The 27,313-nt window shown below is 41.9% G+C and overlaps 1 protein-coding gene across 2 annotated transcripts in view; it reads left to right on the top strand.

Moving 5' to 3' along the window:
- The window catches only part of LOC138824968 (microfibril-associated glycoprotein 3-like), a 35,245-nt gene extending 8,203 nt beyond the window's left edge, over positions 1–27,042 (top strand). The window contains exons 2-4 of one of the 2 annotated variants that reach the window (XM_070019363.1): positions 2,310–2,812; positions 8,140–15,100; positions 26,447–27,042. In XM_070019363.1, the coding sequence (XP_069875464.1) occupies positions 2,524–2,812; positions 8,140–8,885 (1,035 nt within the window). In that variant the 5' untranslated portion in view covers positions 2,310–2,523 and the 3' untranslated portion in view covers positions 8,886–15,100; positions 26,447–27,042. Of the gene's footprint in view, positions 1–2,309; positions 2,813–8,091; positions 15,101–26,446 lie in introns of both variants that reach the window. The other variant, XM_070019362.1, reaches the window with a different exon arrangement.
- The last annotated feature ends 271 nt before the right edge of the window (positions 27,043–27,313 follow it).

The raw sequence follows: 27,313 nt of genomic DNA, 5'->3' as shown, positions 1-27,313 counted from the left end.
CAAGTTCATATTTTGTGCCTGTTTGATCCATATTATGGCAAAAATATTTAATTATATGAGAAAAAAAAGCGAAGTGATTTTGCTGGTTGTTTTGGGGGTGGAGACCTGTAGTTTTTGTTGTTGTTGTTTTTGTCCAGGCTGACTTTGAACCTCAGTCTTTCAGATCTCAGCCTCTTAAGGTAGCTATGATGGTAGAAATGAGCCATGGACACCTGGTTCAGTTCCTTTTATCCACAGAAGTGATACAGGGTTTCACATTTAGATACATGAATGAAAACAAAATAAGTTGACTTAAATGAAAAGCACAAATGGTGATTATGTGGTACCCAGAGACAGGGAAAAGAAGAAAACGCATGGCAGTAGAAGGAATGAAATATGGAAATGCAGCTGTGGCGAACCATAGGAACTCCCTTTCAGTCTTGGGGAATGTCTAGGACACTCTTTCAGCATCTGCAGAGCCTATTCACATTGAAAACCATTTGTCTAGAATCAAAGACAAAGCCATACCCACCAGTGGTTAGACATCTAGTAGTATAAATAATTTGGGCTGGAAGCCAGTGGCTCATGCCTGTAATCCTAGCTTCTCAGGAAACTGAAATCTGAGGATCACAATTCAAAGTCAGCCCAGGCAGGAAAAGTCCATAGGACTCTTACCTCCAATTAACCACCAGAAAGCCAGAAATAGCACTGTGGCTCAAGGGGTAGAGTGCTAATTTTGAGCACAAAAGCTCAGGGAAAGCATCCAGGCCCTGAGTTCAAGCCCTAGGATGGGCACAAAAAAAGAATCTGGAAGCTCACATGTCAAGGCCCAAGCACAGTGGCTGGCTTATGTTTAATACTACCTAGTCTCTGCTTATCAGCCCTTCCAGTAAGAAAGAAAGCAAGATTTCATTCAGATTCTCCTACCACTTTCTAGCTAATACTAATAAACTTTACAACTTAGATTACATCATTTGTTAAATCCCTTTCAGTGCCCAAATCTTTGTTTTCTTCAGTGTCATTGTAGTAAAATTTAAGAAGAAAATGGAAATGAGCCTGTGTTTAATCCCTCAAGAAGAGCCATGGTCAGTAGTCTTGTTTTATTCTCCATAGTCTATCCTTAAAATTTATTGTCATTATTCCACCATCCTTTCAAGGGCTAATGAAAATCAAATTTAAATCCACTTGTAATTCAGACTTTGAAGAGTTTAATGACAAAATACAACGATCCATTGCTTTTTTGTTGTCTGATCAGGCAGCCTTCATATGAGTATAAACAGCTTAAATGTCATTTCCAAAACTAATTGTCTTGATCCTTTACAAGAATAAAGTGAGGCATTTCATCCCATATTTTATATAAATATAAATTGAATTTTTTTCTTTGAGAGAGCCAGTGATTTAAACAGGGAATAAAATTAGCAGCAAGATAAGCATAAACACTTAAGACTCTTAGACTGGTCTTTTGCTTTTTATTCATGATATTTGGTTCTTTTAAATTTGTCTAATAATCTTTCCTTGTAGTTTCATATTTGCATTTCTACCAACTGCATACTTAAGCTGTCATTTCTTTCCTTATTTTACTAGACTTTGAGCTAGAGATTTGGCCTTTCTACATGCTATGTTTGTCTCTTACTGCTGAAGAAACAACTTACTAATGGAAAGTGCCTTTGTCTAAGACCTTTGCCAAAGAGAAAGGTTTCATAGCAGGAGAAGTCACTATCTCTGTTGATGCAGTTAATGCAATTTTCTTTCTAATATTAAGACAAAAATCTACCTCAAGCATCTCTGCATGATTCATACTGAATTTAGATATGCACTTGGACTACACAAATTTTGAGCTCCACAGTTATGATTAGGATGAACCAGTTGATTTACATTATTGATACAACAGATGGTAATGGTACATGTTGAAATAAAAGATTATTATGCCAAGTATTTTAGTCTTCATTGGCTCCCTGATACATAGAATATGTCAGTGTGAAATAGAACCACAGCATTTCTGAACTACAATTGTCCTTAGAGGGTGTCTCTTCCACTTCCTCATTTGACAGATGAGAGAGCAGAAAGCCGGACAGAATGCTACTTGTCAGGGTTGTACAGCTAGTAGCAAAAGCTAGGCTTGGAGTCTAGGCCTGTGTTTCCCAATTCATTGCTGCTTCTATCGTCTCTGTGTGAGATTATTTTAGGTACTGTTTTCTCTAATCATTCTTGATGACAGCACCCATTATTCTAATCAATTTCATATCTATTCCTCTCTCTAGAACATACAGCTTCACCCCATTTATAAATCTCACTTGTTTAAACCTTATTTATATCTGGCTTTCTTTTAGGTTCATCTCAACTTACCTCTTTTTAATCTTGAAGACTTCAACATATAACTTGGATCTATCTTTTTTTTTTCTTTTTTTCTCTTTTTGTTTTTGAGAAATTCTCTACCAAGCAATACCTCCCCTACTGTGCTTTTTGTTACTGAAGAGCTACTTTTGTGTTTTCTAAATCTAAACAAGATTTTTCTTTGTTTTTGTTTTTTTACCCAACTCTCCCATGAAGCTACATTGTTGCTTATTCATTTTAGTGGTGATTGTGCCAGCTGTTTTTGTTTGGGAAGATATAAATTTCAACCAAATGGCCTCTCCAGAAGCAAATCAGACAACTGACAATGCATCCCTTCTCCCAAGCTTTGAATTCTCAGCAAGTTCTCACTCAGGTGATGATGTCATCATAGCCAAAGAGGGCACTAGCGTTTCTATGGAGTGTCTTCTCACAGTCGGTCACCACGAAGATGTCCGCTGGTACAACTCGAAAGGACAACAACTTGATGGCAGCGACAGAGGTAATTGTTTCTGGGTATAATGTATCAAGATTCCTCCTTCATATTCTTTCTTCTCAGTTTGGTGACACATTTAGCAAGAAATCTCAAAAATGTGATGCCAGGATTAATACCTTAAAGCTTCTTGAAAGTCTCTAGAATATTATACCTATCAAAAAGAACAAAATAATTAACCACAAAGGAAAATAAGGAACAGTTATAAATGTAAAAGGTATTCACAGGGTGACAGTGAGTTATTTTCCTTCCTTGTTGTGAGTTTGGTTTCCTTCTTCATTGATGGTAAATGAGGGCTGCAATGTACATCTGTGTAGGCAGTACACTGTACAGATCCAGTGATGTCATCTCTCTCAGCTGCATGTGTATATACATTAAAAAGGGATTTGGCTGGACTTAAAAAAAAAAAAAAAGTAGCCAGGTGTTGGTGGCTCATGCCAGTAAGCCTAGCTCCTTAGGAGGCTGAGATCTAAGGATCGAGGTTCAAAGCCACCTCAGGCAGCAAAGTCTATGAGACTCTTCTGTCTAATAAACTACCAAAAAGTAAAAAGCCAGAAGTGGAGCTGTGGTTTTAATTAGTAGAGAGCGTAAAAGCCCATAGTACAAGCCCTAGGACCAGCATATGCGCGTGCACACAAACACACACAGGATTATCTTCCAAAGACAAAACAGGACATGTAAAACACTTGAGAGATAATTAAAAATTATAGATTTGTTGAAAGGGAGCAGGTCTTCAGCTGAACTTGGACAGCATTGAACTCAATGCCTCCTCAGGACATGATGAACTCTACAGGCATCCTGAACGTGCACAGATTTTTCTCAACGTTGTTAGCATACTCTCCATCTCAAGTTCTCAGCCCCTTCCACATGATCAGTTGATCAGGCCTAACTGCAACTGGCTTTCAGCCCTGGCCATTCCTCCCACTTCACTTCCTGGAGCCCCCAGCTACATCAGGGGAATGCTGTCTAAAGGTAACTCTTACAGTCAGAAAACCCTGCCCCAGCTATGTGCCATCTTAAGTGTTCAGCTGAAAGTGCACACAGAGGACTTCCCATATTTCCCACCCCTAGCCCCTTGACTATAAATTTGACCCTGAACAAAGAACAGGCACCATTTCTCTCTCTCCCATTGTGGGAGGTGGCCTTGTCAGCCTTGACTGACAAATAAACTCCTTTTCCTGTAACGTGACTGTGTCCGTGTGGTCTCCTGGGCTGGGTGCTTTCAAACAGTCTCCTTGGAACGATGTATCCATGAATACCATGGGTCTACTGTACTTTTGTGTATAACCTCTCACTTCCACACATAATTAAGTCATCCTTACATTACTTATAACTAATACAGTATAAATGCTGTGCAAACAGTTTACTATTAAATGACAAGAAAGAAAAATATACATGTTCAAAGGCATTTCTTTTATTAATTTTTACTTTGCAATCTGTTGAATGCAAAAATATAGCCCCACAGATTAGGGAGGGGGTTTCTACTATGTAAATCTGTGTATAACACCGTAGAGACCCTCTGAGAATTAAAAGGGTATCACCAGGCACCATTGTCTCATGCCTGTAATCCTAGCTACTCAAGAAGTTGAGTACCACGGTTCAGAGCCATTCTGGGCAGTGAAGTCCAAGAGACTCTTTTTTTTTTTTGGGGGGGGGTCCAGTCATGGGGCCTGAACTCTGGGCCTGGGCGCTGTCCCTCAGCTCTTCAGCTCAAGGCTAGCGCTCTACCACTTGAGCCACAGTACCACTTCTGGCTTTTTTCTTTTTGCTTATGTGGTGCTGAGGAATCTAACCCAGGGCCTCAGGATGCAAGGCAAGCGCTCTACCACTGAGCCACCTTCCCAGCCTCCATGAGACTCGTATCTCCCATTTACCACCAGAAAATTGGAAGTGATGCTATGGCTCAAACTGGTAGAGCACTAACCTTGAGCAAAAATGCTCAGGGATAGCACTTAGGCCCCGAGTTCAAGCCTCACGACTTAGAAAAAAAAAGAAGAAGAAGAAGGGTGGTATTTCTTAAAATCCTTCCAGCTCACGTGTGTGTGTGTGTGTGTGTGTGTGTGTGTGTGTGTGTGTGTGTGTGTGTGTGTGTGTGTGTGTGTGTGTGTGTGTGTGTGTGTGTGTGTGTGTGTGTGTGTATACGTACACTTTCACTTGCCTTTTTTGCTCAAGGCTACCACCTTGCCCCTTGAGCCACAGCTCCAATTCCAGCTTCTTGCTGGTTAAATGGAGACTAAGAGTCCAACAAACATTTCTGCATGGGCTGGCTTCCAACCAGAATCCTCAGATCAAAGCCTCCTGAGTAGCTAGGTTACAGGTATGAGACACCAGGACCTAGTTGCTCATTTCTTTTCTGTTCCATACTTTACTTGGAAACAGGGAAGTTTCCATTTCTTTTTTTATTATTATTATATCTGCTTAAAAATTACATAAACATGGGCTGGGAATGTGGCTTAGTGATAGAGTGTTTGCCTAGCTTGCCATGAGGCCCTGGGTTCGATTCCTCTGTACCATATAAACAGAAAAAGCCAGAAGTAGCGCTGTGGCTCAAATGGTAGAGTGCTAGCCTTGAGCAAAAGAAGCTCAGGGACAGAGCCCAAGCCCTGAGTTCAAGCCCCAGGACTGGCAAAAATATTTAAAAATTACATAAACATGATAATCAACTAAGGTTTACTTTTTGATAGGTTTAATTTTATCTGTGGATCTGTGAATATAGTAATCAATGCTAGAAAGATGTTTGTAATGAGTATTTAAACTATTATGTACTTCAAAAAGAATGATCATGAAAAGGCCATGAAAGGGCTGGGAAGGTAGCTCAGTCATAGAGCGCTTGCCTTGCATGCATGAGGCCCTGGGTTCGATTCCTCAGCACCACATAAGCAAAAAGAAAAAAAGCCGTAAGTGGCACTGTGGCTTTAGTAGTAGAGCGCTAACCTTGAGCTGAAGAGCTGAGGGACAGCGCCCAGACCCAGAGTTTAGGCCCCACGACCAGACCAAAAAAAAAAAGGCCATGAAAAGAGATGAAAATTAAATTCTGGGATCTCTACAAACAAAACTCCTTGGAAAGGCCACCTTATTTTTTGTTTGTTTGGTGGGGGTGGGGGAAGTGCTAGAAAGTAAATCTAGCCTCTTGAAATATAAAGGATGTCAGTTATTCATATTAGTATGGAAACTGCTAGAGGACGTGATTAGTAATTCCTGCTTTCATATTCATCCACTAAGGATAATGGGTGTGGCTCAGCTCCTAAGATTGCTTGCCTAGCATGTATCAGAAAACTGAAGGGCAGCGCCAAGGCCCTGAGTTCAAGTCAGGACTGGCACAAGATAAAAGAAAAAATATCAGGCTGGGAAGGTGGCTCAGTCGTAGAGTGCTTGCTTTTCATGCATGAGGCAAAAAGAAAAAAGCCAGAAGTGGCGCTGTGGCTCAAGTGGTAGAGCACTAGCCTTGAGCTGAAGTGCTGAGGGACAGCGTCCAGGCCCAGAGTTCAGGCCCCACAACCGGACCCAAAAAAAAAAAAGAAAGAAAGAAAAATACCAGTCCCCTAGAGTAGGAGAGCCTGAAGAAACACATCTAAGATTTGAATTATTCAGTATGACCATTATAGACCCACTGCATAAACAAAGCCTTAGGTTAGGACAAAAATCTACCAAGCAGAATGGCAGTTCATTTTCCTGTTGTTATTTTTTTTTCAACTTTGAAAATCACTAACAACTATCACTGGTGGTTTCAGCAGCAGCCCTAGAAAATTGTATTTTTTTTAATCTCAAGTGAGAAGATTTTAAAGAGCATGTCAGTCTAATGTAAGATTCATAAATCTTGAGCTGTTATCAGCAAGTGAGATAGAGTTTAGATGATGGTTATTGTATCCTGGTTGATTAATGGAGTCTGTGGAGTTCAACATACCATTGATTCAGAGAGTGTTCTTTCATGGCTCCAAGTTCATGGAACAGAGCTTACAGGATAATGTTTAATTGAAGATAAGAGTCTCTCAGAGGGCTGAGAATTTGGCTTAGTGGTAGAGGACTTGCCTAGCATGCATGAAGCCCTGGGTTCGATCCCTCAGTACCACATAAGCAGAAAAAGCCAAAAGTGGTGCTGTGACTCAAGTGGTAGAGTGCTAGCATTGAGCAAAAGAAGCTCAGGGACACTGCCCAAGCCCTAAGTTCAAGCCCCCAGACTGGCCAAAAAGAAAAAAAAAGTTTCACAGAATTTCCAGTCCAGGCTGACTTTGAACCATGATCCTCATATATCATCCTCCTGAGTAGCTAGGATTACAGGCGTGAGTCACAGGGCACCCAACTGATGAAAGCATTTTTGAAGATTAGGGACTCAGGGGTACTTAACTCATCTATCCTCTCCTTGGACATCGCTGGGCATTGGGGTGCACACCCATACCACATCCTAGCCCATGCTACCCAGTCTTTCAGTGGTTTTGTGGTTAGAGCAGAGTCTCTGGTAATTTACCCCAAAGCTGGGAACTATACAGACAGAGGCAAGTTAATTGAAGGATGTTGAGTCATTGTGGGTGCTCAGTGTGCTTTGTTTACTCATATATGTTTATACTTGGTATACATGAATGACAATACCCTTATATATGGAAGAGAAGGAACAGGTCTTAGATTTAAAATTGATGCCTAGAATTGGAAGCATGGCTCAAGTAGTAGAATGCCAGCCAGTGAGCAAAAACATCAGATAGAGTTTTATTCCCAGTCTTGGAGGGAGGGGGAAACAGACAAAACAGATGCCTAAGCATTTGAAGGGCAAATTGATTCCCTTTGCCAAATTGTTGATTTACCTTGACATGTAAAATATATTGTTAGGCTCGTGCCTCAGTTACTTTGCCAGAAAATCAAGATAATACTATCAACAAACATTTCCTAGTAAAGCAAGTTAACATGTGCAAAGTATGCCCCAGTTCGTTAATTGTAATTGAACAGATGCATAAAATTGTTCATTATTTAAAAAAAATAACGTCGTTACTAGAAGTTCATTACGAAAAATGAGCAAGCCAGCACAATTAAATAGAAATAAATTATAAACCTTTCATTCCAGAAATGACCATTGTTTTATATATCTGAAGTATATTTAATATATGCTTTATATTTCTGAGGTATTTCTTAGTATCTGTACAGGCAGGAAAGATTACTCATGAGTACTGTTTGGACATACTTGTCTCCCTTTATTTTTGGTCAGTCATGGCTTTTGTAAAGACATTGAAGAGGCCATTAGCATGTTCATTGATTTTTTTATGGTATATATATTTTTTAATTTCTGTTGGATTTATCAGGTGGAAAATGGCTGGTTTCTGATCAGTTTCTAAATATCACCAACATAGCCTTTGATGATCGTGGGCTGTACACATGTTTTGTCACCTCTCCAACACGTGCCTCCTACTCTGTCACCCTCCGAGTGATCTTCACCTCTGGAGACATGAGCATCTACTACATGATCGTTTGCCTGATTGCCTTCACCATCACTCTCATCCTGAATGTCACACGGCTGTGCATGATGAGCAGCCATCTTCGCAAGACCGAGAAGGCCATCAATGAATTCTTCAGGACTGAAGGGGCCGAGAAACTCCAGAAGGCCTTTGAGATTGCCAAACGTATCCCCATCATCACCTCTGCCAAGACTCTGGAGCTCGCCAAAGTCACTCAGTTTAAGACCATGGAGTTTGCTCGCTATATTGAAGAGCTGGCTAGAAGCGTTCCCCTCCCACCTCTTATTCTCAATTGCCGGGCCTTTGTCGAGGAGATGTTTGAAGCTGTGCGAGTGGATGACCCTGATGACATGGGCGAAAGAATTAAAGAGAGACCTGCCTTGGATGCTCAAGGGGGCATCTATGTGATCAACCCAGAGATGGGGCGGAGTACTTCACCGGGAGGAGATTCAGATGATGGCTCTCTCAATGAACAAGGCCAAGAAATAGCAGTCCAGGTGTCCGTCCACCTCCAGTCAGAGACCAAAAGTATTGGCACAGATTCTCAAGATAGCAGCCACTTTAGCCCCCCTGATGAAACAGAGTCTGCAGAATCCAGCTTGAATCACAAAGATGGAACATACGAACACTCCCAGCTGTGAGGCAACTCCATACCAACCACAGTGGCTCAGGAAAGAACCTATTTCTTGAAAGAAATTACTCTTTTTTTAACCAAAAAGTGACAGATTATTTCCCCCTCTAATATTAAGCACATCCGAGTATGAATTGCCAAAACTCTTTGTAAAACTGTGGCATCTTTGCTGATATTTCTTAGTCATTTTTCTTGAGCAACATATATTAAGATTTAAAGGAACCTGAGCAATAAACATGTTGGAGGGAAAAAGAGTCACAATTCTCCAGGTGAAAGGTTAACACTTCTGTTGACACCTGAGCTTTCCCAGAAGTAAGATGAAATATTTAAATTAGATGAGATCTAAAGTTGGTTTCTAGGCTATTAACTTCTTGTCATCTTCAAACCATAAAAATCTTTAGCATATCTCTGAGTAAAATTTTCCCTAGAGTTTTAGTCCATTTTAGAAAGGACCAAGCTGAGACTTCGTTTTGTGTTGTAGTTTAATCTACCATGCATAGCGCACAGGTATAGATATTTTTTCAATGGTCTGCCATGTGGAGGTGTAATCTTGATGGAGCATGACTGTTATAGCATACAGAGAGTAGAGAGAAAAACTCGTTACACACTACTTTGCATGCATAAATTACTACTTTGAGGGAGTAAATAACGTCTTTTTACCTTCCTGAGACATCATGTAGTTCTCTAAGGCTGACGATGATCTCCACAAATGAGCAGTCTGTTCCTCAGAAAGAATGTCATTGATGCTTTTAGAATGCTTTTAGAACAATGTCAAATCTTTTGCCTCTGATATATCATGGATTTTGATGTTCTGTAAAGACTTTTTTTCAAAAAAATGTAATACTGGACTCCACAAGTGGGTTGTATGTTTGGGATCCCATTCTAGGATACACCCTATATTCCTTTTCAGACTTCTGTCAACACTCTTGCCCTTTGTGGCCTTAAAATGGTGCTAATGGTCGCATGCCTCTCTGTCTTTGCTTGTTTTCCTTATATGGTAATGGTTTGAGTGGGCTTCAGAAGCACAATTTTGAGGTGGGACTGCTTTTATGGGCTCTCTGAGAAGCACTTACCTGAAATAAGATGAGCTAAATGTGTTTGGCCTGTTCTTGTGGTAAAATACACACATAAATAACCTAGACATAAAAGAGAAAAATGATGGATGAGGCCACCCAGTGCAGCTCTATGTCATAAACACTTCCGATGACATTCCTTGTCTGGCTGAGAACTGATATCATGGACTTGTAAATACTCTCCAAAATAGTTTGTTCAGCTTCAGGAAGATTGGTGCCATAGAATTTTAAGAACTCGGCTGTGGAGCTCCATTCAGCGCTTCATATTTCTTTATTTGGTTCCTGGTTGTTGAAGCATTAAACTAGAGGTTCCTGGGGAGAATGCTGGGAGGAGGTTTTATTAGAATTTTAGTTTGAGAAGAAGACAGGCCAAACAAATTGTAACCAATAGAACTTGTGTGTCTCATTGTCCAGACTCCCAGTGATACCTCTGCTCTGGACAGCATGAGCTTCCACAGAAGATTATGATACTGCCTTTTCCGTATCAGGCTGTTTCCATGGAAATGTCTAGAGCCAAACAAGAGCTACCAATCATTTCACCAAAGCTTGCCTTGGCTCTTAGACATGTATTTCTGTAAGGAAAACTGTTTTCATACACTCAGCTATGAGAACAAGGGCTCTTTAGCATATCCTAGAGCACAGAACACTTTATTTTCTTCTCCACAATGTTTCTCTTAAAATAGTAATGAGAAATCTTTAAAATATCTTGTTGTGGGAAGTCTCCTGAATGTCCCTCAGATTTTCAGTTACTGAACTCCATTCCTGCCCTTATCTAGCAGGTTTGAGGTCCTTTCCTAGCTTTGAAGCTTGTTACATTAAAGAGTTTTTTCTTCTTGTTGTAAGGGATGTTAGTGTTTAGAACCCTAAAGTAGAACACAGAACTACAGAACTGTAGAAAAAACAGAAACAAAACTACTGAAAACAATCTGTAAGCTTGCACAAATAGTATTGTAATTAAGTGTAGGCTACTGCATAAGTTGGTTTTAGAAACATAATTGTAGGTGCTGGATATAGGTGGTACATGCTTATAATCTTGCCTCTTGGAGTAGGTTCAAGGTCAGCCTAAGCTATATAACACAGACCTTTTTTTGTCTCAGAAAAGGTGGGGGATGGGGATATTACTCAATGGTGTAGAATGCTTCCCTGTCAAGCTTAAGGCCATGGGTTCAAGCCTCAGAAACACATACACACACACACACACACACACACACACACACACACACGTAACCTAAATGATGATGTCTTCCAGGTTATAGTGCCAGTAAGTAAGAATTCAATATTACGTTGTAAAGCTATATTTTTGTTCATTTGTTCTTTGGTGCCATTACTGGGGCTTGAACTCAGGACCTGGGTGCTGTCTTTGAGCTTTTGTGCTCAAGGCTTGTCCTCTACCACTTGAGTTCCATTTCCAGCTTTTTGGTGGTTAACTTCATGTAAAAGACTCCCAGATTTTTCTGCCCAGGCTGGCTTTGAACCTCAATCCTCAAATCTCAGCCTCCTGGGTAGCTAGGAATCCAGGCAAAGCTACCAGCACCTAGCTATGAAGCTAGATTTTTAGAAGGGGACAGGGAAAAACCACTTAGAAACATTTAACCAATTCTCTTCATATGTAATTGGCAGTTTCATCTTTTTATAAAAGCCTTGATCTTTGAATTTGACTTCTGAACTACAGTCTTTTGACAGGAACTGGTGTAATTATGTTTTATCTTGTTAAATTTTATAATAAACAAATGCCTGCTCCCAATAAAATGTATTTACTATGTCTATTAATCTCATACATAAACTTTGTATTGTCATAGGAGAACCAAAAAACATTCTTAAGTAAAATAGTTTTGTGAAATAAATTTCCCAAAATTTGACAATTATCTTCATAGATACCTTATACACAGACTCTCCTATGTTTATGATCAGTTTGATAACTGCCTGTCCTCAGAGATGCACCTATTATAATGGCTTCTTTGGGGTTTTTGGGGGGGTGTGGAGGGGCTGGTGGTAGTGTCAGGACTTAAACTCAGTACCTGATGCTTTCACTCATTGGCTAACTATCTACTAACTGAGCCACATCTCTAAGCTCTCCACACCTTCCTTCTTTACTCTTTAATCCCTCCCTCTTATTCTTTCAAGACAGGGTCTCACTATGTAGACCAAACTGGCCTTGAATTCAAGATTCTTCCAGCATAGCCTCTCACATGCTGAGTTAGCAGTGTTTGCCACTACACCTGGCTTTAGAACTTACTTCTTGAGTCAGGCTTCAGAGGTACCAACCTGGGATGATTGTGAGAAGACATCTCTGTGCTTCCTTGCTTCACTTCACATCTGTTTTTAGGTCAAATCCCCATCTGTACAGTATTTTCCCTTGAGTCTTGCAGCCCAGTGAGCCCCATGATCTGTCCTCTATACCCTGGCCTGAGATTTCACCCTAGATCAGATGAGTTCCAGAGTGTTTCAGAAGTTACTGCATGTTTTGCCTACAGCCCAACTCCTGGGTGCTGACCTTGTCTACACACACCAGCAATTGTATTTCCTGAGTCACCAATAGGAATCTTTCCTCATCTATGCCAGGAATGTTGAAAATGCTCAGCCTTGTACAGAAACTTCTAGGTTATCAACACATTTCACAAAAGTAAATGGGCATTCCTTGATACAGTTCAGAGAATGTTTAAATGTTACCATTTTAATAAACAACTTACATTATAATTTTGTCTCTTTTTTTAAAGGAAAATGTTGGACTTGAATGGCATTTATTAAACATTCAGTGAAGTGTATTCACTTGTCAGAACTTCTATAGAGTGTATATTTACATGTGAGGGAATTGGATGTTAATGATTTTATTTTTTTTTATTTTTTTTATTCTATTCTTAGTACCTGTTTTTGTTTAAGAGTGGAGATTCTATATGTTTTTGGCAAAGGTATTTTTTTTACTTTCTTTTTTTCATATTTTATTTTATTTTATTTATTTTTTTAAATTTAATTTTATTTTATTTGTGAACATACTGTACAGAGGGGTTACAATTACATGGGCAGGATAATGCGTACATTTCTTACGATGTTAATGATTTTAAACACAAGTGCATTTAATTCCACCTGGGTTTCTACCTTGGCTTACCCACTTCAACATATATTAAGCACCTATGCAATTTGGGTGCTCTGAGCAATACTGAAATGAATTTCTTGTCCACATCGAACCTGCAGATAATAGATGTCTGCTTTGGACCCAAACACTACAGTGTCCCACTTTTGAGTAAATACTCAGTGAGGGACTCGTCACAGGCCTAGTGGTAATAGGATTTAGTACATGGGGTTATTTTTTTTGGGGGGGTGCATACATATTTCTGTATGAAGTTTATTATGAACCTTGGCAGCCCGAAAGGTATCTGTGAAGGTAGGATGCAGTTCCATAGGTGTGAATGTTGGTAATAGGATCCAATGGCTCACACCTGTAATCCTAACTACTCAGGAGGCTGAGATCAGTTTGAAACCAGCCCAGTCAGGAAAATCCGTGAGACTCATCTCTAATCACAGAAAAAGCCAAAAGTGGCACTGTGGCTCAAATGGTAGAGTGCTAACCTTGAGCAAAGTAAGCTCAGGGATAGCACCCAAGCCAAGAGTTCAAGTCTCAGCACTGGCAAAAAAAAAAAAAAAAAAAGCTGGTAAGAAGAGTGACACTATTAAATACTGTAAGCTCTAGAAAGCAGTCCAGCCCCTGTCAGAAGATCTTGGTGTCCTGATGCCATCATTATAATGGTGACACAGCATGAGCTTCAGTAAAACAGAGTTGACAATACTTTATAGAATTAACATGAGGATCAGATATGGTAACATGGAAGAAAACACTGGACACTGTGCAGTGTTAAGTAGCTAGTTACACAGTGATGTCCAGCTAATGATTAATTGCATGTGTAGTCAGCTCAAAAGTGTCTCCATATATGGGCTGGGAAGATGGCTTAGTGGTACTGTGTGTGTTTAGCATGCATGAAGCCCTGGGTTTGATTATTCTGTACCACATAAACAGAAAAGGCTGCAAGTGGTGCTGTGGTCAAGGGATAGAGTACTAGCTTTGATCAGGAGAAACTCAAGAACAGCGCCCAGGCCCTGAGTTCAAGCCCCAGGACTGGCAAAAAAAAAAAAAAAAAAAAAGTTCCTCCACACCTCTCAGAACTACATTTGGCTGTACACCATAAAAACCTAATTGCAGTCAAACATGGTAGTACACACCTGTATTTATACACTTAGAATGCTCAGGCAGGAAGATCTTGTGTTCAAAGCCAGTGTTGGGGGGAGATTATATATATATATAACCTGGGCTAGCTACATAGGAAACCCTATCTTAAATAAAAAAGGAAAGAAAACTTTAAAATGACAGTGGTTTACAATAATGAGATGTATTCTTCTCCAAGGAAGTCTAGTTATAAACGAGCCTAACACATAGCATCAAGGATATAGAATTTCTAGATTCCACTCCCCACTGGCTTTTATTCTCAAGATCATAAGATGTCTTAGATTAGGTTTCCCCAGAAGGACTTCCAGAAACAAAGATTTTTATGTATGTAAAAAAAAATTTGGAAGTGGTCCCAGGAAAGTAAGGAGTGGAAAGAGAAGTGTGTTACCGCAATTGGCATTACCATGAGAATCTCTCACGGCCTGAGAATTGTTCCCTGAAGGTGAAGAAGCTGGGCTATTTATTTTTCAATTCTCTTGTTATTAGTTGAGCATTGTTCTCCAGGTCAGTAGCTCTGTTGGTGCTTCTAGCCTGCCATATGTCCATGAAGCATCCATCCCTGCAATAGTGCCTAGTCCTTAGTGCTCAGGAATCTTGCATGGAGATGAGCTTGCTCCAGCTCAAGTAACCTTAGCATCCAGTCAGGACAGCTCATCAGGTTGTGGTCTGGTGGTTAGCAATCACTTCCTCTCATTCGTTGTCCCTCTCTGTGTAGTTGAGTCCACCTCAGAGCGAGATCAGTGCCTAACACCTATCTGCTGCCATGGCAAAGGTGGCTGTGACATCATAGAAGTTTATGGCCATTGTTTTGCAATGCTGTGGAAGAACCCCACGCCCACCTCTAGCATCCAAGACATTGGGCTCCCATGCCCAGGAGTCCATTCAACAGCTCAGCAACCAAACCACTCACTCCCTGATGCGTTCAGACTCAGTGTATGTGTTTTCATTTCCTTTTAAAAATAGAAATTCAAGACATGCATTTTATGATTTGTCATTGAATTACTGAGGTATAGTATATGTTTTATGTGAGTATTGGAAAGTCTTTGTCCATTTCTCTTGAGCCCTTAGCATATTGATATGCAGCTTGGGAAGGGAAACAAACCTTAATTCAGGTCATTAAGAGACTGTGGTTCAGAAGGCTCTTTTGAGACCCTTTTGGAGGGAATACTAACTTTTTCCATCTGGTGACCTACAGATGGCCGTCTTAGTACAGGAACTGAGTAGACTGTCATAGGATAAGAAGTTTGTTCTGATTTCTACTAACTTTTCCCTGGGGTCAGGAGAGGCTGTAGTAGCCATGAGCATGGCTCTATGTGGTTTTCTTTACAATAGTTTAGGATACCCAGTAGTCCTGTTTTCCTAATCACTGTTGCCACAAACCAGTAAGTGAATGGTTGTGTCTTCTTTTCCTGCTTTAGCAGTAACTTATTTCAGGATGTACTAGTCTAAAACTACCCCCAAAGCTTAATTTTGAAAGTTTTCTTATAGATTAATTACAGCCTGTTTCCATGTCTCCCTTTCCTCCTTGGCTGGCCCTTTCTCCCTCCCCAAAATGGTCCCTCAGTTAGGATCATATCTTTTCATCATACTCATCAATCTAGATTTTACATATGAGAAGACGTGACATTTTTCTTTCTGAGTCTGGCTTATTTTAACATCATGATGATGTTAAAATGAAATGAGTTTCATTCATTTTCCTACAAATAACATAATTTCATATGTCATTACTGCTGAATAATACCCCATTATGTTAGCATGCTACGTTTTCTTCTTTTTAGTATATATTTTGTATTGTAAAGATACTGAACAGAGGGGTTACCGTTACAAGAGTAAGGTAATGAGTACATTTCCTATCGAGCATTATTACCTCCTCCTTTGTTTTTCCCCCACCATCCTTTCCCTCCCTACCTCCCCAACATCTCCCTCTCCCTCCCCCCTCCCCCCCCCTCCGCCATGCTACATTTTCTTAATCCATTCATCTGTTGATGGGCACCTAGCCTGATCTATATCTTGATTGTTATGAATAGCTCCCCAATAAATATTGGTGTACAATTATCTCTAGTATATGTTGACTTTGATATATTTGGATATTTTATGTCCTAACAGCCTAAGACATTTAATTATTTTTACCTTAAAATTAAGATAAAGAAACTGAAATGTTGGGAGACATCCAGGGTACTAGTTAGCAAAGAACAGAGCTGGAATTCAAGATGAAGCCCCTTTAAGTGCAGAGATATTTACAAAGAGGCAACGGCCAAGTGCTCCATTTGGTGGGAAGATGTGAAATCTAGTCTTGAAGATAAGTGGATTTGTGGGGGGGGGTGTATGTGGTAGTACTGGGGCTCGAACTCAGGGCCTGGTGCTCTTGCTTTACTTTTATCCACTCAGGGCTAATGCTCTACTGCTTCAGCTATACCTCTACTTCTGGTTTTTGACTGGTTGATTGAAGTAATTAAGATTCTTAGATTTGTCTGGCCAGGCTGGCTTTGAACCTCAATCCTTGAGCAACCAGTACACACATATATGTTTAAATTTATTTTTAAGTAGCTGTGCAGAAGGGTTTCAATTCTATAAGTCAGGTTATGAGTATAATGCACTGTGATCAATGTCACCCCTTCCATAATTCTTCGGTATCTTTCCCTATGGTATTTTTATGATCGGATACTGCCCTTTGTTTTTTGAGCAAAAGGTATTTAGATGGAGGATGGCTCATGTCAGAGGAATTAGATTGTCTCTATCTTCTGAAAAATGTCCCAACTATATTTATTTATTGTCAGTCCTGGGGCTTGAACTCAGGGCCAGGGCATTGTCCATGAGCTCCTTTTTGCTCAGGGCTTGCACTCTACCATTTGAACCACAGCACCACTTCCAGCCTTTTCTGATGATTTGGTACTGAGAAATCGAACTCAGGGCTTCATACATGCTAGGTAAGCACTCTACTACTAAGCCACATTCCCAGCCCAGACCAGATATTTAAATTCCCTTAATGATTTATAGCTATCCTTCACTCAATTTACCCCTCAGTCTTTTCAGTTCATCATACCCAAATCACAGATACAGGCTTCCCAAACCTCAGACCTACAGATCTAAAATTTATATTTTTAGGCCTGCATTATAAATATATTTTTCTCAACTGGGGGAAATCAAAGGAAGGGGTGACATTGCCCAAAAAGAAATGTACTCATAAACTGGCTTATGAAATAGCAACCCCTCTGTAAAACATCATAATGATAACAATAAAATTACATTTTTAATATTTTTTCTCAATCATCAGTTCCTTAGTGAAAAAAGATTTCTGGTACTAGCATAGACTTCCTGATTATGCCCACGGGAAGCAGAGAAAATACTAAGTCTGGAGAATTGTGCCTTGTAGCCTTGGGCACAGGACACAAATGTGTCCTCACCTGGTAATCCAGTTGGTCACTGCAAAGAAACAAGGGGCTGACCTCTTTGGAGTACCTATGGGAAGGGCTTTTTATCTCTGGCTCTGTCCTGCCCTTTCACGAATCTTGCCAATGCAGAGAAGGCAGAGCCCAAGTTGAGAGAGCATCGAGTTTCCAGGAACAGAAAGGTGAAATCAAACTTGCTCAAACTTCTCTTCCACTTCCAGGAATCAAAACTTTCTGAATGGCACCTGGGCAAAGTTTTCCCATGGTTTTGGCACAGAAACCCAGGTAGGGGGTCTTAGTGAATGATGAGGGGTCACTCCAACTAGACCCAAGGCTTCATGCCAGGCAGTATCTGAACTAGAATTTAAAGAACGTGTATGCCTAATCCTGGGCAAATGGCAGAGATAGCCACTCTTGAAGTTTTTTTTAATTCTCTGTGTGTGTGTTGGTATGGAGGTTTGAACTCAGGGACTAGATACTGTCCTACAGCTTTATTGCTCAAGGCTGGTGCTCAATGGAGCCACAGCTCCACTTCTGGCTTTTTAAGTGATTCATTAGAGATAAGATCTCTCAGATTTTCCTGCCTGGACTGGCTTTGAACTGAGATTCCAGACCTCAGATTTGTGAGTAGCTAGGTTTACAGGTGTGAGTCACCAGTGCCCAGCTTGATATTTCCATTGGATGGACAGTGAATTTTATGTCCTTGGTTCCTTTTGCAAAGTTCTGAAATTTCTGATGGCATTATGGTACATTACTGAGGATTTGTAAGCAATACTTGAGATTCTGTACAGGAAGGAAAGAATAAAACAAGGGAATGGGTACTGGGGATACAACACTTGTAAGTCCTAGCTACTCAGGAAGCTGAGACCTAAGGATCATGGTTTGAATCAACCCAAGCAAAAAAGTCCATGACATACTTACCTACGATGAACTACCCAAAAAGCTGGAAATGGAGTTGTGTCTCAACCTTGAGCAAAAGAAGCTCATGGAAGGTGCCCAGGCCCTGAGTTCAAGTCCTAGAACCAGCACAAAAAAATACACACATATACAAATACATACACATACGTACATACATACATAAATCAATGGGCTCAGGTTCAATGTTCAGAACAGCTCACAGAACTCAGGAAAGTGCTGTATTGACAAGGGACACGAAGAGGGTAAGACTTGGAGGGAGTGCAAAGCTTCCATGCCCTTCCCCCATGGAATGAGGGCACATGGCCTTCTAGTTATATTGGTTCCTTCATCACCCAGAAAGTTCCACTGAGCTGTGGGTCTCAGGGTTTATATTGGATTTCATTCTGGGGCCAGAACTGGAGCTGTGTTACTTGAAGCCACTGAGCTTAAAGCAGTTTGTTACAGCAGCAAGAGGAAATCAATCCATTTTTGGTTTCCTGTAACCTCAATACAGAACAGAACCGCTTTTCATTCTGCAGGATGAATCACTCGGGCTCACTGCAGTGAGCAGAGGAGCCAGACTTCCCCTCAGGAATCAGGTCAGGGTTTCCATGGGTAAAGGCTAGTGTCAAGGCAAACCACCAGGAGTCCAACTTGCCTCTTTTGCCTAAGAAAGATAAACGCACATGTCATTGTTGTAATAACCACATGGTAGCTTAATTAATGTTGATTTATTTCATCCATGAATTTCGACTGGCTTGTAGACACATGATACTGATACTAAGTATTTACACTAAGGGAAGTAAATACAAACTTTTAATTTTTCCTATTAGACATGGCACATAGACATTTGATTAAGCCAAGTCAATTCAAGGGAATTATTACTGTATATTGGTGGCACCTTTCCTTCACAGACTATGAGGAAGTTTATGTCTGGAAACTGAAGTATTTGTAAGGTCTGCTCAGGGCCATGCAGGCCCTGTTCAGACAACTCCCCACCTCTTGGCTAAGTTTCTACCCAGTATCTGTTACCTGGGTAACTGGCACACTTGGAAACAGTCACTTCCCCCTCCTGCTAGGTCACATCCTGGGCCACCTTTGGTCACATGCCTTCCCATCTGACCTTAGGAGGGTCCCAGGCCCTAAGGTCACACCCAGATCCGATGTGGCCACACCTTTCTCCCACCTGGCCACACCTATTCTGGTACCTTCATGTTTCCTGGTGGCTCAGGAAGCACAGTATGAATCCAAGATTTGTGTATAAAAGTGAACTGCACAGGGGTGGTGTAGGAATTTCTGAGCCTGTAGTGGGAAGTCTGAGAGAAGATACTGGAGGAATCCTTGGCAGCCTAGAGACTGAGGGTCGGGGAATAAGAAGTCTAGGGACAGTCAGAAGTCAGCTATACCACATATGACCCACAGCATAACTTCCAAGTCTTCATGTGTTTTTGTTGTGCTCAAAGCAAGCACTCTATCACTTGAAGCACACCTCTGCTTCTGGCATTTTTTGGTAGTTATTTGGAGATAAGAGTCTAGTGAAATTTTCTGTCTGGGCTGGCTTTGAATCACAATCCTCAGATCTCACTCTCTTGAAGTAGCTGGGATTACATGCATGAACCACCAGCACCTGGCTCAAGACCTCCTAGTTTATATGATTCCACTTTGGGTCCTGTAACCACACGGCCTCCCCTGGTAACAACAGCATTGTTCTAGCCATCTTGTGAACGAATGACACAGGCCCAGTAGCCACATTACTCTCTGCTCAGGGACAGTGGTAGGCTGGGATAGAATATTTCTCTGAATAGATATCACCCAGGATAGAGACAATTACTAAGTGGAGAGGAAGAAGGTGAGCCAGCAACTGTGAGTGTCTTGAATTCTGAAGAACATGAGATCAGAAAGAGACAGAAACTAGTGGCAGGGCATTCTAGAATGTCAGTGCTTTACCACCACCCCCCACCTCTCCCCCCCCCCACTCTCCCCTGCCAACCAGGAGTTCCCTGGGGAAGGAAGCTCATGTATATGAACTGAATAAAGTGCAAAGAGCAGTGAGCCCCCCACCAAAGCCAGGCAGAGACCCCCAGTTCAGCTTCATCCACAGAGAGACAGCAAGTGCAGCAATTAAGGCAGCGGTCTGTGGATCGGGCCCTCCCGCAGTTTCAGTACCAGTAATACCCCTAATTGAGGCTGTGAGTAAGAAGGCAACAAAGCCAGATTCAAGAGTCCCCAACTCTGGTCTAGGGTTGTGGACTGCAGTGTAGAGTTGGAAGGGATACCACATCTTCTTCCTTAAAACCCAACGTGGTTGCTGGTTGCTGATTGCATCCCAAACGCAAGTTCTTTATAGGCACTGAAACCTAAGGCGTGCACTGGAGGTCCCACGCTGCTGAGGGGCTCTTCCTGGGACTCCAGGCCTCCACAAGCTCATCTCTGGCCCTCCCCCTCCCCGCCCCACCCTGAACTACCTGGACCTGGATTTCAGTTTTAGAAGCTTCCAGACAACAAAACCTGCCCTTGACTGACAACAGCAGTTTTCTCCAGGGGAGGGGTAAGGTCTGATCGCAGTCCCATTTCTGGAGCAAGTAAGTGAAGGGTTCCCCCTGGCATCTTGGCTAATAGCCCCTGCTAGTGGAAGGTGAGCAGCAGGCCTTCGGCATCACCTACCACTCCAATATTTTGGTTGAACCAAACTCATCCAGCCTACCAACCCACCAGTGCACCCCACTCCCCTCTTATCTACATACATATTCCTAGCATTGATTGTTCCAGTGGGGACCAAACTTGGAGAAAGAGTAGGATGTGCCACCCACATGGGCCCAGTCTAACCTAGAACCTTTTTTATTTTTCACATGGGGACAAATTCTCAAGATCTGAACTGGCCACAGACAATATCTGGAATATTCTGGAATATTCCAAAAACTCAATTGTTGCTTATCTGGCCTACTTAGAATAGGAATATCAAGTTAGGTGTTAGGTTTTAGGTTTTTTTTGTTTTGTTTTGTTCTTTTAGTGTGTGTGTGGCAGGGGGGAGGGTGTTTCTGTGCTTGGTCCTGAGGTTTGAAGTGTCCCTGAGCTTTTTAGTTCAGCCTAGTGCTCTACCAACTTGAGCCACAGCTCTAGTTCTGACTTTAAAAAATTGTTGTAAAGATGATGTACAGAGGGATTAGAGTTATGAAGTAAGGTAATGAGTACATTTCTTTTTGAACAGTCTTACCCCCTCCATCATTTTCTCCTATTTCCCTCCCCTATTCCTTTCCCCCTACTTCTGCTTTTTGGTGATTATGTGGAGTTAATTGGAGATAGGAATCTCACAGACTTTCCTGCTCATGCCTTCAAACTGCTGTTCCTAGCTACCCCTGAGTAGCTAGGGTGACAGGTGTGAGCACCAGCACTCCACCTCAGGTTAGGTTTTAAGAATGACATATCTAATGACCTTTATGTCTGCCTCAGTTTGTAATGACTTTCGTGTCTGACTCTATCTACATGATTTATCTATAAGGCACTAACATCCTGTAAAATCACTTTAATGAAGTGGTCATGGAGAGGTTTATCACATTGCAATAAAACAGAAAACTAAGTTTCCCCTAGCCTTTCCTGATGATGAAATGAACAAGAAAGCCAGGGTTTGGGCCTACATTAGGTCTATAGTCACAAAAGTCCTTTATATCTTGATTCATAAGGAGTCCAGGCTGGTTCCTGCTCTGTGGGTTCAGGAGAGTTGGCTCTCAGAGAACTACATAGAATTGATTGGGTAAATTTAAAAATCTAATATTTTAAAATGTATAAAACCAGTGATATCCTTGCCCCCAATGTCCACTATGGGAATAGAGAAGGTTTCTGGATATCACCGTAACAGTCATAAATATTTTTTTTTTTAGTTGTGGGGCCCTGAACTCTGGGCCTGGGCACTGTCTCTCAGCTCTTCAGCTGAAGGCTAGCACTCTATCACTTGAGCCACAGTGCCACTTCCGGCTTTTTTTCTGTTTATGTGGTGCTGAGGAATCGAACCCAGGGCTCATGGGCCACCTTCCCAGTCCATAAGTATTATTTTAAAAATCTATATTATTGTGGGCGCCAGTGGCTCACGCCTGTAATCCTAGCTACTCAGGAGGCTGAGATCTGAGGATCGCAGTTCAAAGCCAGCCCAGGCAGGAAAGTTCATGAAACTCTTATCTCCAATAAACCACCAGAAAACTGGAAGTGACACTGTAGCTCAAGTGGTAGAGCGTGCACCTTGAGCTGAAGAGCTGAGGGACAGCACTCAGGCCCAGAGTTCAAGCCCCATGACCGATTAAAAAAAATCTATATTACTACATACTAGTTGTACAAAATAATGGTTGCATTGTGACATTTTATGCATGTATGTAAGGAATGTTGATCATATTTACTCCTCCTCTCCATTACCCACACTTTTCATTTTGTATCATTTAAATAATGAAATATAGATGATGGGCTATAATGAACATTCTGTCTCTGTCTCTGTCTCTCTGTCTCTGTCTTGTTTGTCTTTCCCTCTCAGTCAGAGACTAGGACTTGAATTCAGTACCTGACACTTTCATTCATTAGCTACCAACTGAGGCACACCACCAGCCCCATGAATACTTTTTAAAGTTAACTATAAAGTGTAAAATACAATAAAATATAAGTCAATAGAATAGATAAAAGTAGAGCAAAGGCAAAGCATGTGGTACAAGCTTTCCTTCACATGTGTAAGTGTATACTTGATTCCTGCATGAAATGTTTTGGGTTTTTTTTGTGCTGGTCCTAGGGACCTGCCGCTGTCCTTGAGCCCTTTTTCTCAATGCCAGTGCTGTACCACTTGAGCCACAGCTCCACCTCTGCCTTATTACTAATAAGACATAAGAGTCTCATGGACTTTCCTACCTCGGCTGGCTGTAAACCATAATCCTCAGATCTCAGCCTCCTGAGTAGCTAGGATTATAGGCATGAGCCACTGGCACCCAGATGAAATGTTTCTTTTATTTTTATTTTATTTTTTTTGGTCCGGTCGCGGGCCTGAGCTCTGGGCCTGGGCACTGTCCCTCAGCTCTTCAGCTCAAGGCTAGTGCTCTACCACTTGAGCCACAGCACCACTTCCAGCTTTTTTTTTCTGCTTATGTGGTGCTGAGAAATCCAACCCAGGGCCTCAGGCATGCAAGGCAAGCGCTTTACCACTAAGCCGCCTTCCGAGCCCCGAAATCTTTCTTTTACTGTGGATATCTGTCAAAAGACTCCAACGAAAGTGCTCACTGGATTCAGTTCTCCTTTGTAGGCCTGGCTGACCCAGAGGGTCTGCTCTCCTTCTTTGCCTCTATTCACAGTGGAGTAAGGTAGAAATCCAACCTTGTCCCTCAAACAAGGGAGTTGTGGAGTCAGTTGAGCCCTAGACTGAACTCTGATGGGCTTGTTGCAAGTGCTGGGCCAGGAGTCTGAGTCAGTTTCCTGACACTGTGTACACCAGCTCTCTCACTGTCTCATGCCTGCAGCCTCACAGAGTTCCAGGCTCCTTTCCTGGTGTCTGTGACACGTGACATGGGCTGCAGCAGGGAAGAGCCCAGAACACCTTGGGGACTGGAGTCTGAAGGCTTTGTGGGTTGCGGGACAGAATTGCCCCTTAGCGGAAGAAATATCTACATCTGAGATAAGTGTGCAGGAGGAGCAAGTGAGCAAATACACAGGAACATCTAACACCACAGTGATTCCTATCTGGAGCCATATGAGGGGCCTGTGGCCACATTCCATCAAAATGTCAGCTTTGCCCAGCACCTGGATTCCCCCCGTTGGAGAAGCAGCAGGGTCTGACCCAGGAGGCTCTGACTCTGGGCTGGGCTGTCATGGACTCAGACAGAATCAGGAAGCCCTGGAGTTGGACTCACCTCAGAGATGTACTGCTCTCTGAAAGAGAAGGTGGAACCTGCCCAGCCGAATCTCGAAAACCAGTCAGGCCTATGAATAGAAATCGGAACCGGTCCTCCCTGCAGTTCCCAGTGAGACCTCTAGGGGGCCAAGGCAGGTGGGGACCAGATGAAAATACAGCACAGCAGCTTGTCCCTGAGGGCTCACACCTGTAATCCTAGCTACTCAGGAGGCTATTTATATGCAACTTTTATTTGGGACTGTTCACTACAAGGACAGGGGCAGTATTTGGGCATTTTGATTGTTGCTGCTAAAGCTTAAAACAAACAAAATAGCCAGGCACCTGTAAATCCTAGCTACTCAGGAAGTCATGATCTGAGGATTGTGGTTTGAAGCCAGCCTGTACAGAAAAATCCCTGAAACTCTTATCTCCAGGCCAGAAGTAGATCTGTAGTTCAAGTCGTAGAGCACTAGCCTTGAGCAGGAAAACTCAGGAACAGTGTCCAAGCCCCGAATGTGCACATGAGAATACACACACACACACACACACACACACACACACACACACACACACACACACACACACACACACACACACACACACACACACACACACACACACACACACACACACACACACACACACACACACGGCCTAGCATTTAGCAAAGGTTATGCTGTGGACCAGGAACTACAAGGAAACATCAGAAAGTAGATTCTCTATTCCAGTTTCTCTGTCCTCCTCCATTCTCAGCTCTTCCTCAGAAGGACCCAAGCCCTCTACACCTCACTTCCATCCTCAGCCTGGCTTCCAATTTGCCATCATTCATAGGGAGCTGCCCAGGCCTGAAAAGCTGGTCCTCACTGTCAGCAGAGGATCTCAGATCGTGTTTTATTTTTTCATTTGGAGGTGTGAACGCAGGCCCTGGGACCATAAGCAGCATCTAGAATAGTATGGGCAGCTGTGTTGTGCTACAGAGACTCACCTCTGAAAAGAAGCAGGGGTGGGATCTGAAATAGACAACCTTGAACCAATGGACCTATAGGTGACTGAGGGGCAATTTTGACATTTCATGGGACTACATGGACAAGTCTAGCAGGAAGCCACTTGTGTATGTATGTGTGTGTGTATGTGTGCACATGTGCACGTGTGCGTGCATGTGCACACACACAGGCAGGCTGGTCCTAGGACTCAAGGTCAGGCTTGGCCTAGGTGCTACTCTTAAGCATTTTTTTTCTCTAAGCTAGTGCTCTACCACTTAAGCCAAAGCTTCACTTATGGCTTTTTTGGTGGTTGATTGGAGATGAGAGTCTCACAGACTTTCTTGCCCAAGCTGGCTTCAAACTGTGATCCTCAGATCTCAGCCTCCTGATTAGTTAGGATTACAGGTGTGAGGCACTGGCTCCTGGCAGGAAGCTTCTTAAATAACAGATCTATTCAGAGGGAGACAGGGAACTCCTCAGATGATAAGATAGTGTTGAATTTTTTCTTTTCTTTTCTTTCTTTCTTTCTTTCTTTCTCTTTCTTTTTCTTTCTTTTTCTTTCTCTTTCTTTTTTCTTTCTCTCTTTCTTCCTTTCTTTCTTTCATTTTTTTGTCAATTGTGAGGCTTCAACTTTGGGCCTGGGCACTGTCCCTGAGCTCTTCAGCTCAAGGCAAATGCTCTATCACTTGAGCCACAGTGCCACTTCCAGTTTTCTGGTGGTTAATTGGAGATAAGTGTCTTATAGACTTCCCTGCCTGGGCTGGCTTCAAACTGCAATCCTCAGATCTTAGCCTTCTGAGGAGCTAGGATTACAGGCATGAGCCACTGGTGCACCCCTATTCAAAGAATGAAGTAAAATAGAAAGAAAGAAGATAGTAACCTTTCATAATTGTGGGATTGTGAACGCCCATTAGACAGGAGACTTTCATATAGGAATCATGGAATAATATCTGTGTGGCAACACTGAGACTCACCCATGTGACCATGTGAACTGGTTGAAGATCTATTCTCACACTGACATGCCTCCAGAAGGCTGGGATTCTGCTCTATGGAAAATGTTTCCTAGTTACTTGTAGTCTGTTAGTTCTATTTTTCAAACTTCTCATCCTTCATTTTTAGTAATAACCAATTATCTTTTCCAATCCTGCTCCAGAAGATGCTTTCAATCTCACGGCAAGGATTCCTCCAACAAGAGAAACATGTTTGAAGAAGAACTTTAATATTTATATCAATATCAGTAATAATAAACAGTAATGTATAAGAGCTAACTTGAGATCAATGAGATAAAATAAAATAAAATAAAAATGGTCTCTGTGGAAAGAAAAAGAGTGTTCATAGTATAATGAAAACAATCAAATAGTTGTTGACTTAGACTTAGGGCTTCTGGCGAGCTGGCACACACTGGTTCTTGCTCTACATCACCTGTCTATTCTGAGAGCCTGTCAGGGTTAAGTAGGGGCACATGCTTCCAAGTGAATGACCTGCCTGCCATTCACTGCCTAAGTCCATCCAGGCCCACAGCCCTGCTTTGGGGCTGAGTACTGATGCAACCAATATAGAACAATTTTCAGGATATCCCTCTTTCAGGCTCATGCCTGTAGTCCTAGCTACTCAGAAGACTGATATTTGAGGATCACAGTTCAAAGCTAGCCTGGACAGCAAAGTCTGGGAGACTTTTATATCCAGTTAACTACCAAAAAACCCAAGTGGGAGGGAAAAACGAAGATAGCAAGGGAAGGAGTGACTTTATCTGAAAAGAAATGTAGTCTTTACCTGACCTATTTAACTGTTACTCTGTACATTACCTTTCTAATTACAATCTTAAAAAAATAGAATTGCCACTAGGCTCAGTGGCTATTCATGAGGTTAAGATCTGAGGATCACTGATTGAAGCCAGCCTGGGCAGGAAACCCTGTAAAACTTATATCTTCACTTAAGTACAAAAAAATTCTAGAGCCTGTCACTGGTGGCTCACGCCTGTAATCCTAGCTATTAAGGAGGCTGAGATCTGAGGATCGTC

Source organism: Dipodomys merriami, unplaced genomic scaffold (assembly GCF_024711535.1).
Source record: "Dipodomys merriami isolate MVZ:Mamm:240054 unplaced genomic scaffold, mDipMer1.0.p SCAF_130, whole genome shotgun sequence".
NCBI lineage: Eukaryota > Metazoa > Chordata > Mammalia > Rodentia > Heteromyidae > Dipodomys > Dipodomys merriami.
Note: the sequence above shows the minus strand (reverse complement) of the source record. Positions and strands in the feature narration are given on the sequence as shown.